This window comes from Hoplias malabaricus, chromosome 17 (genome assembly GCF_029633855.1).
Source record: "Hoplias malabaricus isolate fHopMal1 chromosome 17, fHopMal1.hap1, whole genome shotgun sequence".
NCBI classification, from domain to species: Eukaryota; Metazoa; Chordata; class Actinopteri; order Characiformes; family Erythrinidae; genus Hoplias; species Hoplias malabaricus.
Genome location: NC_089816.1, coordinates 31,163,712 through 31,182,054, shown reverse-complemented (window position 1 = coordinate 31,182,054; position 18,343 = coordinate 31,163,712). Strand labels below are relative to the sequence as shown.

General features: G+C 43.1%; 1 protein-coding gene across 4 annotated transcripts in view; it reads left to right on the top strand.

The window, feature by feature from the left end:
* The first annotated feature begins 688 nt into the window (after positions 1-688).
* kdm7ab (lysine (K)-specific demethylase 7Ab) overlaps positions 689-18,343 on the top strand; it is a 34,695-nt gene continuing 17,040 nt past the window's right edge. For all 4 annotated transcript variants that reach the window (XM_066649679.1, XM_066649677.1, XM_066649678.1 and 1 more), the window contains exons 1-4: positions 689-809; positions 13,973-14,058; positions 15,484-15,601; positions 16,052-16,212. In XM_066649679.1, the coding sequence (XP_066505776.1) occupies positions 712-809; positions 13,973-14,058; positions 15,484-15,601; positions 16,052-16,212 (463 nt within the window). In that variant the 5' untranslated portion in view covers positions 689-711. The remainder of the gene's footprint in view (positions 810-13,972; positions 14,059-15,483; positions 15,602-16,051; positions 16,213-18,343) is intronic.

The following is an 18,343-nucleotide window of genomic DNA, read 5'->3' as shown; positions in this document are numbered from 1 at the left end:
AAATAAATCACTTGTATAAAACGCGTTTTGGACGTCCACTGACGTTATCGATTGGTCACCACTTAACTAACTTATTAAGATGGATTTTGGACGTCCGTTGACGTTTAAAATATGTCCTTGACGGACAGACTACTTTTAGACCTATTTTGAACGTCCAGGGACGTTCCTCGTTTACTGGGTACGTTAAAGCACACAGAAACTCTTTTCGTGTATCATCGGTTTTTAAAACCCCATTCGACTCTTTCCGCCTCATTAAACATAGCCCCGCCCCACAGGGCTGCCCTGCTTGTGGTGTGTTTCAATACTGATCTGAGTACTCAATTCGTTGATTCGTTTTAATTCCAGTACGTTGTTAGTGTTGTGTATCAGACAATAAGGGGAATTAATGTTGTTCAACGTTGTTTAATTTTTGAAGGGTCCTGTTCACTTAACAGTCAACACATGTAAGTAAACATACAAAAAAAATATATTTAGCATTGAATGATAATTCAGTTAAATACTAAAGGAAAGAGGCATACAGAACAAAATGTCAAAAAGACACAAAAGTGGAATATGGTTGCTTTTATTGGAAATACACGGACTGAGACGAAAGCTGCAGAAAAGCTGTACATTTAATTGTGACTCGCGAACCGATTCAACCGTCTTTTTAAAGGAATCGATTCATCGCTGGTGATTCGGACAGCGCCGCTTCTATCGGCGAACAGAGCGAAGATGGCGACGGCTCCGCTATACTGCGTTTGCCGGCAGCCGTACGATGTGAGCCGGTTTATGATTGAATGCGACATTTGTAAGGATTGGTTTCACGGCAGGTAAGGGGTTAACGGATTTTGGTGGCACATGTCGCCCATAAGGGACTCTTCCTTCACACCGTGTTAGTTTTTCCCTGTGAAATATTCGCCGAGAGTGGGACTCAGCTGTGTTTATGGAGCTGCAGCTGAGCTTCATGTGGAGCAGCTTTGTTGTTATGCGGACTAACGTTGAGAATGGGGGGGTACTGCCTTAACTCTGTGTATAACTCGCTTTGTTTTATCGTAGTTTGTGTGTTTTCATACGTTTTCCCTGCTCGTTAAGCCTGACAGGCTCCTTGTAGTGCGTTTCTCAAATCAGCCAGCACCGACTCAGACAAAAACACTAAACAGACTCTCTTTGCATTCCGTGCTAACTCGCTAATCCGTCTGGTTACCATTGCGGCCACTGTCCTCAGCTGACTGGCGCTGCGCGTTCTTAATGTGGTATTTGTATTTTGGGCGAGTAAATAAGTATTGTTCTTAGAGTTTTTAAGACTACACGCAAAACACAGGCTTTTCCCTTGACGCTACGTTTTTCGGGAACCATAGAAACCGAACAGAACAGGGTTTCAGAAGTTAGAACAGCAGTTCGGCTCTGTTTACTGTGTCATGACGCTAAAGTTTCAGGGCTAAATAAACGAAGCTGCCGTTAGACTTGATATATTCATTCTGTTCACAGCTCAAGCGCTGTTTCCCTTTACAGACAACTAACCGAAGCTTTTCCGAAGTCTGTGCCATGAGAATCCGAATGGATTATGTAATCCGTGGTATTAACATGGCTTTGTTTTCTGTCGTCATTGTCTCTGATGTGGGAGCTGTTGGAGAGTGGCCAGGCCGGGGCTGTTTCAGTGTTTACGGTGTTGTCACTGATCGTGAAGTAAACCGGTGAAACAGAGAGGAGAGGTATTTTCTTGGAGAAGTCACGTTAAGGAGGGGGGCTCTGAACAAAGAGCAGCGGAGTAGTCCATACATTGAGTATTTCTATCTGTTGGATGATCACAAGTTTACAGAGCACCGTTGTTGTTTTTCATTGTCTCTCTCCGTCTAAAAGACTGGCTGTGATCTGTGTGCGGTTCCAAGGTGCAACACTGAAGGTTGTTCTGTTTGCTTGGGACTGTTTGGTCTTTGCTTTGGCAGCGGGGGTCGGACATTTAAATGCCTCTCTTTGGCAAATACAGGCACGTGTTGAGAGCCGCCTAGCGGCCACGCGAGTAACCCCCTCTAAAAGGGGCAGTGTCGTGTGTGTGTGTGTGTGTGTGTGTGTGTGGTGGGGGGGAAGTTGGATAAGTACGCCCATATTTTTTGAACATTAAAATCATTGCTTTTTCTCATGAAAGAGTATTAGTCTGGCTCTGATTTAATTTAACGACAAAGAAAACAATAGAAATTACACAATGATTGTTAAAATCATATTGGGGATGTTACCCTTCTGTATATACAGTGTTCTTTAAGACAGCAGCTGGCTTGAGGCTGCAGAGGTTGTGGAGCTGAGCACAGTGTTCCAGACTGCCAGTAAGTTGTGGTTGAGATGTCTCAGCACATGGCTGTTTGGTTGTTTTGATGGGACAGACTCTTCTGCAGTCAGTTCACCAGCTCCATTTTATTAGGTTAAATTTACTCTCTGAAAATTCTTTAAGGAAACATTGACAACATGGTGGCTATCATTAAAATAGACGTTTCGGAGCGTTTCTCTCTGTCACGTAGCGATTTTCGAACAAGAACAGTCAATCCTTCACCTCCAAGCCTCGCAGCTCTAACGCTGTGTAATGGGAATAGTGAGTTTGTACTTTTGGCCTAATTCCGTGCTGTAAACTTGTTAAACTAATTTAAAAGATTTAAGTTTCTTTGTAGGGCGGCACGGTGGCGCAGCAGGTAGGTGTCGCAGTCACACAGCTCCAAGGATCTGGAGGTTGTGGGTTCGATTCCCGCTCCGGGTGACTGTCTGTGAGGAGTGTGGTGTGTTCTCCCTGTGTCTGCGTGGGTTTCCTCCGGGTGACTGTCTGTGAGGAGTGTGGTGTGTTCTCCCTGTGTCTGCGTGGGTTTCCTCCGGGTGACTGTCTGTGAGGAGTGTGGTGTGTTCTCCCTATGTCTGCGTGGGTTTCCTCCTGGTGACTGTCTGTGAGGAGTGTGGTGTGTTCTCCCTGTGTCTGCATGGGTTTCCTCCGGATGACTGTCTGTGAGGACTGTGGTGTGTTCTCCCTGTGTCTGCGTGGGTTTCCTCCGGGTGACTGTCTGTGAGGAGTGTGGTGTGTTCTCCCCGTGTCCATGTGGGTTTTCTCTGGGTGACTGTCTGTGAGGACTGTGGTGTGTTCTCCCTGTGTCTGCGTGGGTTTCCTCTGGGTGACTGTCTGTGAGGAGTGTGGTGTGTTCTCCCTGTGTCTGCGTGGGTTTCCTCCGGGTGACTGTCTGTGAGGAGTGTGGTGTGTTCTCCCCGTGTCCATGTGGGTTTCCTCTGGGTGACTGTCTGTGAGGAGTGTGGTGTGTTCTCCCTGTGTCTGCGTGGGTTTCCTCCGGGTGACTGTCTGTGAGGAGTGTGGTGTGTTTTCCCCGTGTCCATGTGGGTTTCCTCCGGGTGACTGTCTGTGAGGAGTGTGGTGTGTTCTCCCCGTGTCCATGTGGGTCTCCTCCGGGTGACTGTCTGTGAGGAGTGTGGTGTGTTTTCCCCGTGTCCATGTGGGTTTCCTCCGGGTGACTGTCTGTGAGGAGTGTGGTGTGTTCTCCCCGTGTCCATGTGGGTCTCCTCCGGGTGCTCCGGTTTCCTCCCACAGTCCAAAAACACATGTTGGTAGGTGGATTGGCGACTCAAAAGTGTTCGTAGGTGTGAGTGTGTGAGTGAATGTGTGTGTGTGTGTCTGTGTTGCCCTGTGAAAGACTGGCGCCCCCTCCAGGGTGTATTCCCGCCTTGTGCCCAATGATTCCAGGTAGGCTCTGGACCCACCGCGACCCTGAATTAAGGGTCCAGAGGTAAGGGTTACAAATAATGAATGAAGTTTCTTTGTAACACTTACTTAGTGTTTTCCTGGTGGTGTTAGGGACCAGGTGCTGAATGATACCATAAATGTATAGCCATTTTTTAAAATCCAAAACCACTAGTGAATCTACACACACACACTCCCTGCATGTACAACCTCATTTTAGACTTGTTAAAAAGAACATTTTTAAGTCAAAACTATATCCCCAGACTGTGGGAAAACAGGCGATTTACGATAACATTTCTACTATTTTTTTTTTCTTGAAACCTACGGAACCTGCTGAATTGAACTACAAAACAATCGTCGGCAGTTGTTTATTAATTTAATCAGTTTTACAATCTGAATGCTTGAAGAGCTCAGAAAGGTCCTTGTTTCTCTGAGTAAATGCACGTGGCCACATCGAATTCACTCGCTGAATGTCAATGAGTACGACACTGACTAATCATAATTTTTCTGGCACTGAAATGAATCACTGTATGTGAGTTAATGATATTGACTATAGACACTTGGACAGAGCTGATCAACGTAAAACGAAAAGACGTCCAGAAAAGCTGGAACTGTGTCTGTTTTAAGCAAGGCACAATGTTTTACGCTAATTCTTTGTTAAAGTCATTGTTTTACGCTGTTATTGGTCTGGCGCTGCTGTTTAGCTGCTTCGTTATCTTGGAGTCTCTCCCTGCTGTTGTCTTTACCCTTTTTTGTGTTGTGTGGAACAGTCTCCGGCCTCCAGTGGGATTATACTGTCTAGCCTGGGGCCTGAGGGGCCTGGGGCCAGGGGGCTGGGCTGTTATCTGGCCGTGTTCACGGGCCCACTCGGGAGGCAGCAGCCTCTGAGGGTGAAGAGCTCTGAGGATTATGAGCCTCTGTCCTATTCATTCCTGACAGTGATGAGAGGCTCAGCCTAATATCAGCTTTACAGTAACTCCACAGCCTTCAGCTGCCTTTGTGTGAGCGCACCAGCCACCCCTTTCCATAATGCTGCTTAAGCCTATAACGGGGATGGTGTTAGATTTTCTTTTTTTTTTTCTAAATATTGATTGATTATCCTATAATTGTTCCCACTCACAGTTCTAGTTAGGACTGGGATATTGGGAAAATAGCTGTTACATGTATAATTAAATGATAGAATATGTATTTATGTATATATATGTGCTAAAGCATTTGTGCAGGAGGAAAAGCAATGGAAGATTGATGGAGGCCCCCGTTTGCCACGGGCAAGTTCAGAACCCCATTCATCACTGTCTCTCAGTGATGAAAATGGAGAGGGGGAGATAGATGGTCTGTCTTTCTACCCGAATGTTTAGTCTGATAGGTTCTCCTTTAAATACAGCCAACCTCTCGGAAATGGCAGGTTTAAAGTGAGACAGAGATGCCTTAGTCTTCAAGGACTAGTGTGCACGAACGGAGTCACGTGTTGCTTCACTAGACCAGTGTTTGTGATGCTTAATTTCTTTATTCGTGGAGCTGATTTCATACATGAGCAAACAGCACTCAGTTGTGAACGTGACTTTAACAAAGGCATATTATGAACAGCTCTTTATTTCTCCACACATTTGTACATTTTATTGGGAATCTGGAGTTTCACAACCCACACCCTGTCAGTTTTGTGGGCTGCCTAACTCCGTAAACATGGGATAAAACAAGTTCTGGTTTTCTGCTGCTTCTTAAGAAGAGCGCAGACACTTTAGAAGAGTCTCTCCGATTACAGTGCAGGACCAGTGTTTATGTGAGAGTGGAGTGCAGAGATTAAACTGAACACAACGAACACCACCAAGTACTGAGAAATAGGAATGTTGAATGGAAACATGGGGGGGAAAAAAAAGCGCAGAGAAGATCGAGAGCAAGCAAACTTGACTAAAATCACGTCTGTATGCTCAGGTCAGGGTGAACAGTGGCTCATTACTATTTCAAGGATCAGGGGATGAAAGTGGCTTTTCTGAACAGGGCTGTTTAGACAGGGGGAGAATGCTGCTGTGGTGTTTGACACTTGTGGTATTTTGACCAAAGCAGGTCTCAGACAGTGCATTAAGACTCCAGAACTGTGTTCGGTTGAGGAAAAGCAAGAGAAAATATTCCCTTTTAAAGGGAAAATTTAAATATATTATTTTGCAAATAAAGGTTGTTAAGTTTAAAGAATTTCTTATTCTTTGGATATTATTGGTTGGCTAATAATATTAGCTGATATTGATGACACGTTGATGTTGATATTGATGACATGGTGACAGCATTCTGGGAATTGACACTTAGTAAATACCCAACGTTTACCGTGATTATATAATGCCATTGCTGATTGTTTTTGTTGTGATTGTAGTATGATAAATAAAGCAAAATTAAAACCTGTTATGGATTTCAGCCTTAGCATGCCGTGTTGGGTTCACCGTGCAACAGTCGCCGTCATGTCATGTTCATAGTCGTGGCCTCCTGAATGGCTGCTTTGTATAATGGGATACGGTGTATGGAAAAGTTAGCTCTGGCTACAAACTGGAAATTTTGCTCAAAGTGGAATATTTTCTGGATGCCTTTGGTTTACTGGAGTTCACATCGTTTCATGTTCACCTACATGTTGGTCACACATTACATGTCGTTTACTTCCCTGTGCTGTCTAAGAATGAAGGAGACCCAGTAGTTGTCTCCTGAGATCCTAATAGATCACTATTCAATAATTTACCCTAAAATGTTGTGACGCTTCACTGACCTGTGATAGGGAGAATAGGACCTTCTTTCATTGCTACCCTGAGCTCAGCCCTGCAGGAACTGCCTGTAACTTCTGGAGGAGGGTTTAAAACTACTCCCTCCTGATTGTTTTCAGTACATTGCTGTAAAAAATGTATTACATTAGACAGAGCTTCAGGAGCAAAAAATAAAAATGTGTATACGATCTAAAATCAGACCTGGTCTGTGTTGCTGTATGGGTTTTGCTCTAAAACATCCTAGTAACGATTTAGAAAAACACTACTGCACAACAGTTAAAATCCCCGAGGATAAAAACACAAAGCCCCAAGCTTTTATTTTTCAGTGTGGTCCCATTCACAAAGGACAAACAAACAACACAGAGTCGACAGACAATAGCATGGCTTTCTTCATGATATCATTTGTTTAGTTTTCTCAAATTCGTATGTGTTGCTGCACGGCCATCTTTGTAACCTTAAAGCAGACACCTCACACCGAAAGCACTCACGAGCTTGCGACTGAAACTCCAGGTGGTTTTGAACAATAACAACAAGACCTTTTTATTCTAAATTGTGAAACGGGTTCATTTGACATTTCACCTGCCCACGGAGCTTGTGCACACACACCATGACAACTGCCAGAGGAAGTCTCCAGCTGCAGACTGAGTGATGGTCTTGACTGTGTTGCGGGTTTGAAACCTTAGAGGCCCGTTTCCTCTGCAGCACTTCCTACTCTCATTACCTTTAAGAACTCAAATAGTTTCATGCTGGCTGGATCTTGACCATCAGGAGCAGAGTATGAGGAGGAAGCCTTGGTTTATCTTTCCTAACCCTTTTTATTATGCCACACTTCCTGCCGCTTCACTGTCTGTTCACTGAGCTCCTTTTTTTTTCTTTTTTTTTTGTGTGTGGACGATTTCCTCCCCAGCGTCTGTCAACAAGGCTGTGCTTGGGCGGAAGGCACAGCCAGACTGTTGTTAGAGGCTTGTGAACCCATTGGCATTGTGTGGGTGTTTGCATGAATAACTCATACAATGTGATTAAGGACGGTGTTTCACCATCAGTGCGAGGTTTTTAGATAAACTGGAAAACCTAAGCTAAAACCGTGTATTGTCTTATAGGGCTGTCCATTGTCTCGTCTCCTGTTGGGCAGCTTAAGCTGGTTAACTGAGCAATTCTGCTTTGTGATTAAAATCCCCTCATCTTTGACACACACACACACACACACTGTAAATTATTTGTGTAAATGTATTCAGACATCAGTCTGTTTTGAGACGGCATGGTGGCAATACAGGCAGTGTTTCACTTGCACATTTCCAGGATCTTGGGGTTCTGAGTTCAATCCCCACCTTGGGTCACTGTCTGTGAGGAATTTGGTGTGTTCTCCTTCTGTCTGTGTGGGTTTCCTCCGGGTGCTCCAGTTTCCTACCACAATCCAAAGCCGCACATTGGTAGGTGGATAGGCTGCGTGAAATTGTCCATGGTGTAAAAGCTGAGTGAGTGAGTGACTGGTATAAGGACCTGAGAAGGACTGGCACCCTTTTGAGGAAGTGTTCCTGCCTTGCGACCAATGATTTCAGGTAGGTTTGTTGGTTAATTTTTATATGATGAAAATGACCATGGACAAACTGTGGTCATAGCAGAGCATTGAATAATACATTCAGGAGACTGGAGGTTGCTGTCAGTGTTTTAGCTCAAGAGCTATGGCTTCATATCTTTGTCAGTTCATTAGCTCACTGTTAGCACATTAGCTCATAGCTGCACTGGCTAGAGGTGGGCGATACCGGAAATTTTGGTATCGATCCGATACCGAGTAAATAGAGGGCCGGTATCGATACCGATACCGCTAGTCTTCGACACCGCATGCGATATGTTTACACAAGTATTGATCAATACCAATACCAGCATTGTTATCGATACTATCGATATTTGGATTGATCCTCCCACCCCTAGCACTGGCATATCTATGCATTTGCACCTTCACCCTTCTCTGTCGCCCAGTTTTTTTGGTCAGACTGGTGATGGATGCACTCTTGAGTTCATTGTCAGGTTCTGCTTTGGCACTTTTCTCATATTTCACAGCCCCTCATGAGACAACAGAAACCCAACACCAACCCTAACCCTGCTTAACAAGGCACCTGTGTGTTTTTGCTCAGGAATTCAAGTCAAGGAGCTGACCTTGTTCACTGCTCCCTCAGGTGTGTTGAGTTTTTCGAGACTGAAGAGAAGCAAATCTGTACTCCATCAGAAAAAATGAGTGATTTCTCTTCTGTGAGAACTCCTGGCAAGCTGCAAATCACAGCTCGTTGAAGGTTAAACACGGGCCGTGTCAAATTGGGTGTGCTTTTCACCTGCTGAGGTATTTTAACTGGGCCTCAATGAGCATGCGTGCGCAAACAGAGCACTCCACCCCTCTCCCGCTCTAACTGACATTTTGAGAATCCTGCCTCTACCCTTGCCATCACCATGGAGATACGTTTCTTCTTCTCTCACTCTAGGTGAACTATTGGATAGATCTGTAAGAGACCCATTGGCTGAAGTGCTATACTGCTTTCATCATAGCTCCTCAAAAGACAGACCTGAGAATGAGATGCCTCAGGAGAATACTCCACCGAGTCAATCGCTGCGGGGCATTCGCATGCGTGCGTAAGGTTTCTGTGCTTGACCTGTTCGGTTACACAGAAGCCAGCTTTGCACTTTATCTGGGTCAACCATCAACCATTTGATTGGACGCCCTTAGGCTCTTGTTGAGGGGAGAGTCATTAAGCAGAATGGACATGTCCTTTCAGGATTTGCCTGGACTTGTTCCACCTTCAGATCTACCAAATGAAGTTCCTGCTGTTCATCTGACTAACGACCAATTCAACTCAAGTGTAAGAGCAGGTTAGAAGACGGGCTGCCAGCAGGGAGCTGCTGTTGTCGGGAAAATGTTGGGCAGCAGGAAAGGATTCCCCTTCTGTCTCTGAAGAGCTGCTTTGTTATGCTCTCTTCACTGTGGTTTTCAAACCCCATTGTCTTTTGGAAGGGTGTAATGGTCTCGCTTCCAGACACAAACACTCTCCAGAGAGATTTAAGGGTTTTAAAGTGATGGATCTAATACACAGAGGCCAGCATCTGGGGACTTGTTTGTCTGTTGTTGTTGTTGTTGTTTTACTTCAGGCCAATTACATTAACAGTTCTCGTTCAAATGCTCAGCCAGTGTGCTCATTCATTGGACCACAATGTGGTAGCATACTGTAGGAAAAAAAGTGTTGTATGGTGACATTGTAACAATACTGAAGGGCAACATTAATAAGCTTAAACTACGTATATGTACCCTTTCCATGTCGTCTGACACGCCTTAGTAGACATTTTATACAGACTTTATACAGACATCCAGATAGATTTGGAAAAAACCCTGTTAAAGGGGCCATATTTTGAAAAAACTACCACGTTTTCAGCTCCTCGTACCTGACTCCTTGTTGCCTTGTGTTTGGCGCAAAGAGAGGCTCATTTACATTTAAAGGAACAGGAGCTGAAATTGGTCATTCTGAATCAGGCTGTTTAGACAGGGGGAGAATGCTGCTACGTTGTTTGATCCTTGTGGTATTTTGAGCAAAGCATGTCATTGACATTTTTTAAGACCCCAGAGAACTGTGTAATCTTGTGGAACATGAGAATAATGTCCTTTTCGTAGAAGTGTGGTGTAGCTTTTCTGATTTCTGATTTAAGTCTTAGATAAAGCAAAGACGTTCTCTGATTCCCATGATGACCAAGATCTTCTGATTCACAACAACAGCATGCAATACCAGTGCAAGTGGATGCAATCACTAAGTAGGATTTATGGCAACAAAACAGGGTGAAATTAATGTTGTTGTCATGGTATTTCATACTGAACATTGCTTAATGATCAGAAATATCTAGTTTAGATAATCTTATGTGGAGCTTTTTTTTTTTTTTGCCTTCATCTTTGAGTCAGAGAACTAACTGTTGATAATTGAAAACTAGCCCCTTATTGTTAGGAGTAGTGTCAGTCAACGTGAATTACTTTCAACTATAACATCAAAATAGCTGTTTATAAAATTAGAGCATGGCGAGAGGCAGTTTTGCCACAGAGTCTGTGTAATTCTCCAAAAATCTCCCTCAGCCTCCTGATGAGTCTCTGCCAGCTCCATTGTGCTTCACTGACACACATTGAGCGCCTGTTGCATCATTCTCTCTGCAGGAACTCTCTTGTAGGGCCAGCAGCCCAGCAACTGCCAGCAAGCCATTTCCCAAGTAAACTCACTTCCCTCAAATCACATCAGAGGACAGAGGGGTATTATAACTGGTATTGCTCTGTGCTGCAGTGTTGTTGGAGGTAGGGATGCAATGATACGAAAATTCTGAGCTGATAGTAAAAGCTTTCCTGAGGACATTTTTTAAAAATAAACCAGTGTTTCCAGTGATAACTGTTAGATAAAATGCAATAATAGTTCACCGTTCCATTCTGCCTGTGACTAATTAATAGGCCAAGAATATGATTAGCAGTGTAAAGGTATTTTTGGCTAATAGTTGATTTTGATTCTCAGCACTTGGGTCACAGTTTAAAAGCGTTTGAGTGTTTCAAACATCACGTGAATGAAGAAAAGGGTAACTGAAACCATGAAGTTTCTCACGCTCCATATGAGCTGTACTCTCTGAGGCTTACTTAGTGAGCTGATAGATGACTCTCTGTATGCTCCACTAGCCCACATTCTTGTTCCTGCAGGCTGTTTTTAGCCTCATGGATTCCTGTGCTCCATGGAGCTTACTCATTCCACAGTCCAGAGCCCTCCCCTCTCCTGCATGAAACAGCACAACCTACAGTAGGTCGGGAACTCCAGCGACATGACATAACAACCTCTTCCGGAGCGTTCTTTTCCTTTACCTCATCACAATAAGGGCACTGATTTAGTGGTCAGCTTAGAGCACCCAGGGAAGCAAATAGGGAGCAAGGCAGCTAAACTGATTTGGATGGCTGTCAACATTTTCAATGAGCTGTTTTGTTCAGAGTTTTTCTTTGATAAAGTAAACTGACCGAAAGGGAATGTGGATGTGGGTGTATTTCGGTCATTTCCGAGCTTTCCGCCGGAGCCAGATTTTAGCTGTGCGCCATCATGTACATGTATGTTTCTGATAATTATAATTAAAACACAAAAAAAAAATTATAATCTCTACAACATGCTATTGCAACAAAATAAATGTTCTTTTCTGTTCCTCCAGCAGCATTCACTGAAATTCCCTCTCTCAGGAATAGGTTTTTGTCAGCAGGTATGTTGTGTGCATTGTGGGGCTGTGCTGAGCTGAACTGCACAGCGCCGAAAACCCTTCACTTGACACAAAACTCACATTGATGAAGTTCATGCAGCCCAAAAGTGCACCTCTGACCCCACCCTCTCCCTCAACCAACAGTAATACTGTATATGGTGTTATTATTTTGAGACGGTATGAAAACTGTGGATACCGCCTCTCGCTAGCACTCATTTATTTTAGCTCCAGATCCACTGCAGTACTGAACTGGACAGACCAGCTATTTTTTAAACCACCGTTAACACAATGTCACTGGACAGCTTAACACACTTGAAAGAGAAGACTGTGCTAAGATCTGTTGTGCCAGCTAACTGTTCTTGTTTTGAGAAACAATGTAGGACCCCCCTACACACCCAGAGTAAGAGGCCATTTGGACTTTTGGACTTATGTCTTTGGACACTGAGCCATCACATATTTTCAGTAATCCTTTATTTCAGCCAGTGGGAAAATGGTGTAAATAAGATTTAGGCCAAGACTTTCATTTAAATAAGGCTTACATTCTGTTTACATTCCAAAGCTAAGCATCTTTTAAGGTGGAAAAGTGTGTTTGTACGTGGATGAAGTTGAACTTGTTTGTAAGTTATTATTCTCTGTTTGAATTACCACCAGAAACTCATTTTTACTGCGATTGTTTCGTTTTTATTCTTCCGCCAATGCAGTTAGTCATCTCCTGAATTTGGAGACATTTTCACCTTAAGTGATTCGAAATAGCAAAAATAAATCAATATTACCAACCTGTGGAGCAGTCATGAACAATAATCCTCATTTTGGTTCATGCTTTCCAACTATTCTTTCTATTGTCTAAATATACTCCAGATGCCTCTGCCGTGAGCAGAGAGAGAGAAAGCCTACCATACTGGACAGAGACAGTTAGTTATTTACAGACATGGGCTTCGTAAACACATCAGACTAGTTTCCAGCATGCAAACAGACCGGAGAGCTAGCAAATGGTGAGGAAACATCATCAGAACTTTTGAAGTGTTTTTTGGTTACAGCTGTGAACTACCAATTGTATGTTTTCTTGAGACTGTATGATCTTTTTATGTCAGTCAGCACATTTTTCAGCCCATGTGCGCTTAGACACTCGTCCCCACCATAACCCCTTGGCAAACACACTCCCACCTCGCTCAACCTAGCAGGAGGGCCAAGCCAAAGCTTTGAGGTGGACACTTGCTGCCGCGCCATCTCCAGCGCTGAACCGTGTCACGCCACATGCTGCACCCCCTCCACAGCATGCATGCTCTGTCACTTCCTCACCCTAGAGCAAACACAAATATAACCACACATCTGGAGCTCCAGCTAAACTAGGCCTGTCTGGGTTTAACCGTAATCAGCCAGGGCTGACCCTGCTCCGAGTCACTCGCAGGTCATGGGAGCCAGGTCCTTTGAACTTTCTGGACATCAGGATTGTAATGTGGTGCCTGAAGTCTGAGGGTATGGGCTGCTATTTGTTTTGTCTTTCACCAAGCTGATCAGCTCCTGTAAAACATTTTGCAAGTTTGTACTGGTAGGTGTTCAAGTTACAGTTTAATAAACCACAACTTTCAGGCTTTGTATCAGAATTACAGATATACAGAGTACAAAATACAAATTAGTGCCGTGTAACAATCTGGTGAAAAGGGGTCATTTTAAAACACGTGAGAGACAATAGCAGTGATAAGTCTGTAGATGTAATTAGGCCTTACAAGATGTTTGTTGACAAGCCTACGCAACTCCCTGAGCTCCGTGAGCAAGATGGTAGTGCATTAACATAAAGCTGCCGCTTGGGATCTGTACTGGTTTATCGCCACAGCTCGACTTCACCTCATTTTTATGCATGTGTGTATCATAACAGTCAGTTCTGACGTACACCACTGCCAGACTCGGTTACCATTCCAAAGTCAACAGCTGCAATCAGTACTGTTGTAAATGAATACTGTACTCTTTCTGCCTCGGTAATTTTGAGTGGGTTTGTGTGTTATAAACTTACCGCAGTTGCCTTGCATGCGGTTATTCTCAAAATTGCAGTGCCCCCTTTTGAATGTTTATGTAACATTTTCATAAGTATAGTGTGTAATGTAAGTAGTAAACACACAAGATTTCCACTCACTTATGTCCAAGTATGATTTGCAAAGTATGACAAATATATTTTGATTTGAATATAATCTATCATTAAACAAAATTTTTATCGTGTGCAATATTTATGGAGACTTTTGCACAGTTATTAACACTACTCTTTCCTCTTCTGTTTCAGCTGTGTTCAGGTTGAAGAGCACCATGCAGTGGATATTGATGTTTATCACTGTCCCAACTGTGAAAACTCGCATGGACCCTCCCTGAGTATGTAATTTAGCTTACCTGTCACCTCTCCGCGCTTCTCTCCTCTCCTCGAGAGCAGACATTTCTTAGGCTAATTAAACACAGTAATCATCAAATTACGATGAGTGGGGCAGAGCTCCGGACACTGCTGTCCTGGGGCCAATAAAAATAGCCCAAGGGACATGATAAAAACTCTTTTGGGACTCTTTCAGGACGACGTAAAACCGGGAACTTTAAGTCGAAATGTTCTTGTAATGCTGAACATGGATTCTGTTTATGGATAAAGTCCTGTTCTTCATCATAAAGAGCCAATCAGCTTGCTGCTAATGGATAGGGTCCCACCTTTCAGCAATAAGAGCCAATCAGATTGCTGGTTATGGAAAAGCATTTAAGTCAACTGCAACTACAAGACAAGTCATGGGTCGTTTTTGTTTTATTTAAACCAAATCGTTGTTTTATTTACCACGACCCTGAACCGGATAAGTGGTTACAGATAATGAATGAATAAATTGTTTTATTTGTAAATTTTACTTGAAACAAGTAAAGGACATTTCAATTAGAGTATGAATTATTTATAATTTTTTTAAAATATGTTGAAATGTGGGGCGGCACGGTGGCGCAGCAGGTAGTGTCGCAGTCACACAGCTCCAGGGACCTGGAGGTTGTGGGTTCGATTCCAGCTCCGGGTGACTGTCTGTGAGGAGTTGGTGTGTTCTCCCTGTGTCTGCGTGGGTTTCCTCCGGGTGCTCCGGTTTCCTCCCACAGTCCAAAAACACACGTTGGTAGGTGGATTGGTGACTCAAAAGTGTCCGTAGGTGTGAGTGTGTGAGTGAATGTGTGTGTGTGTGTGTCTGTGTTGCCCTGTGAAGGACTGGCGCCCCCTCCAGGGTGTATTTCCCAATGATTCCAGATAGGCTCTGGACCCACCGCGACCCTGAATTGGATAAGCGCTTACAGATAATGAATGAATGAATGTTGAAATGTAATTGAAAGGGTAATTTGATTTGACATTCAGTTGTTAACTGCATAAAATGTAGACATAACTACGAGGCTATTTCAGTATGAAGCGTTTGGCACTGATCACATAAGAGATACAATATGTTCTGGACCTTGACTTGAGAACAGTTTGTGTAACAGGACCTTAATTAATTTTAATTAATTACCCCCGGTCTAGATATTTTTTTAGTCCTTTCAACTGATCTAAAGAAGCGCCCTCATAATATAAAAAGCCGCTGATAATACATACTGTTTCTAATAATGACATCTATAGCATTGATTATTCCTCAGCACACGTTTTTGTGTTGTCCAAGGACACTTTATGCTAAAGCTCTAAATGAGCTGAATCAACTGTTCATTTTTCAAAGATTTAACTGAACCATTCGGTGCCATTAACTGCAACACTCTTCTCTTCTGCTGTGTTTATGATTGAAACGTCACAATTTTTAGTGAAACAGAGAAACAACTGGCACAGGCATGACTACACAGAACCGGAAGATGGAAACAAGCCTGTGCAGGCCGGTACCTTGAAGTTTGTACAAGAGCTGCAGAACAGGACCTTCGTAAGGTACATGGGTTTAAGAGTCCTATATATTTGTTATTTTTTTAGTTTTTATAAGGGTTTACAAAACCAAACAGCAGTTTTAACCAAAATTATCATCCCTAATGTCAGCTTTCATGCGTTTTCAGTGCTGCACTACATTACTAATAATACCAATGCTTATTTAGATTTTGCATCAAACAGCTGGAATCCTTGTAAACAACTGGCTTAGGGATAGATACAAAATTTTTTAAATGTGTATTTGATTATTGGTTTTTAATTTGCTTCTGTTTGATTATTGGTTACAGAATATTCATGGTAGCTGACATTTTTAAATGGTACAATCAACAAACTGATAACAGAAATGCACGGTTTTGGTTTTGAGATGAAAATATACCATTATTATTAGTAGTAGTAGTAGTACTTATATTGTTGACTGCTGGGTATTTAGTCCTGGTACTGTCTTATTTTTTGCAGTGCGGAAGAGATCCTGCTACGGATGCAGGGTAGTCTGGTGACCCAGCGCTATCTGGAGAGACATGGTTTCCGCTACCCCATTGCTGTGGTCCAAATGGATGGGCTTGGTCTTCGCCTTCCCCCTTCAGACTTCTCAGTCAGGGATGTAGAACGCTATGTTGGTAAGGAGGTGTGGGGGTGGGGTTGTGAATGGGAAATGTAACTAGGTCACTGTGTCCCGGTTTTGCCGTTGCTCGCATCCTAGACTTCTTGCTGAAGTGTTTACGTAGCTTTAAATATTCGTTTTGATAAGTGTCTCGTCTGTGTAATGGAGATTGTGTTGTAGCACAGTAACTGGATCACCCTGTAGCTTGTGTCAGGTGACTATTATGGGTTGAATGGGTTCAACCTCTTAGCGAGAATGCTGCCGTAATAAAATAAGTGTGCGGATAAAAGCGGTGTGGCTTACAGTGGGCTCATTTGGCACAACTGAATGTGTCCTGTTACATGCCCACCACCTTACACAGACAGCTTGTATTTGTGTACTCCAGACAGAGCTTTGTCTGTAAAGTTTAGGTTACAACACCGACACCTGCACTCACACGTAAACAAAGCCAACACTTAGCTGTTTTCCATATTTACGCGGAGGTGGTGGTTGTTGCATTTTTAAAGCCAGTTCACACCACTTCAGATTTGTTTCAGATAGAAAAAGAACAGATGTGCTCCTAACAGTGAAGCAGCTGATGTGTTTTTTTTTTATTATTATTGACATCTCTGGAAGCTGTTGAGATCCTAGACAGCACAGTTGCAGACTCTGTCCCCTCCTCAAGACGAGAACAGTGCTAGCCAGCGTGGGCGTCTGTTAACTGGCAAAACAAATCTGGACAGTTAACGTTCTCCTCAGTTTGCTGAGCTTTCCAGTGGATTTGTTGTCACCAGTTCTAAAAGAAGCAGAAGTTGGCTTCACATATCTGAAAGGAAGCATGCATTTGCCCTCACCCATCCAAGCTGTGATTGGGGGGAGACCTGGTTACTATCAGTTCTGGATGAAAATCCTCTTGTCCAAACCCAACCTCACTGACAGACATGCTAAGGCAGTCTCTAACTCAAAGCATGATGCTAAGGGTAGGGTCGGCTTCTGTTAATAGCTGGTTGGGCTTTTTGTCATCAGTAGAGCTTCTGATTAAGTTGCGTATCTCTTCACACACCAGTGACTGCACTGAGAGATGGAAGAAATTATATTAGGGGTGTTCTTGCTTCTCAGATCTCATGAACCTCGTGATAATATTTTTTTGTGCTTAGCTGACAGTCATTGCACAGGCACCAGAGAAATCACACTTTTTTCACAATCATCCATATATTAATTAATTTAGAAATGTTTGTGCTGGTGGGTTCAAGTCCCGCTCCGGTTACTGTCTGTGAGCGGTGTGGTGTGTTCTCCTGGTGTCCGCGCGGGTTTTCTCCCACGCTCCAAAAACACACGTTGGCGATTCAAACATGTTCGTAGATGTGAGTGAATGTGTGAGTGTGTGTCGCCCTGTGAAGGACTGGTGCCCCCTCCAGGGTGTGTTCCCACCTTGCGTCCAGTGATTCTGGGTAGGCTCCGGACCCACAGCGACCCTGAACTGGATAAGCGCTTACAGACAATGAATGAAATAATTTTTTGACTGTTAATTTTATATAAGAAGAACACATTGTTGGATTAATAGCAGGAAGAAACATCTAGAAAGGGGACAAAGTAATAATCTAACTGCAATTGTTTTTAAATTAATTAAAAGTGTTCCTATTAATAGCAAAGTTTGTTTTTCTTTTTTTTTTTTTAGCAATGGGCCAGTAAATGTCAGTTTCAGTCACTCAAAACTTGGTGATATGGTTCAGGTTGGGTTCCGACTCAATGCTGTGAGGCTTAAGAGCTCTTCATTTTGTTTCTCTTTGATTGCATACACATTTCATTACTCTTTCACATTTTAAGAGGACTCGGTATGTTCTGTAGTACCATTGCATGATGAATATAAAATATACACAGACGTTATGTCTGCGGCTTGTGCTAAAAGCTCTCAGCCTCAGGTCTTTAGTGCTTCTTTGAATATATATATATATATATATATATATATATATATATATATATATATAACTATTTGCCCATTTGATTCGTCTAACTCGGCGAGCCGTGTGTCTGATCCGCTTATGAGGGGCCGTCCGGCTCGCTGTATTGAAAATTAGGCATTTTCCACATCTCCATTTACTCTGAAATGATGAATCACATTCTCCACCTGTTTCATGAAATAGTGCCTTTGTCCTCATGCAGCTTAT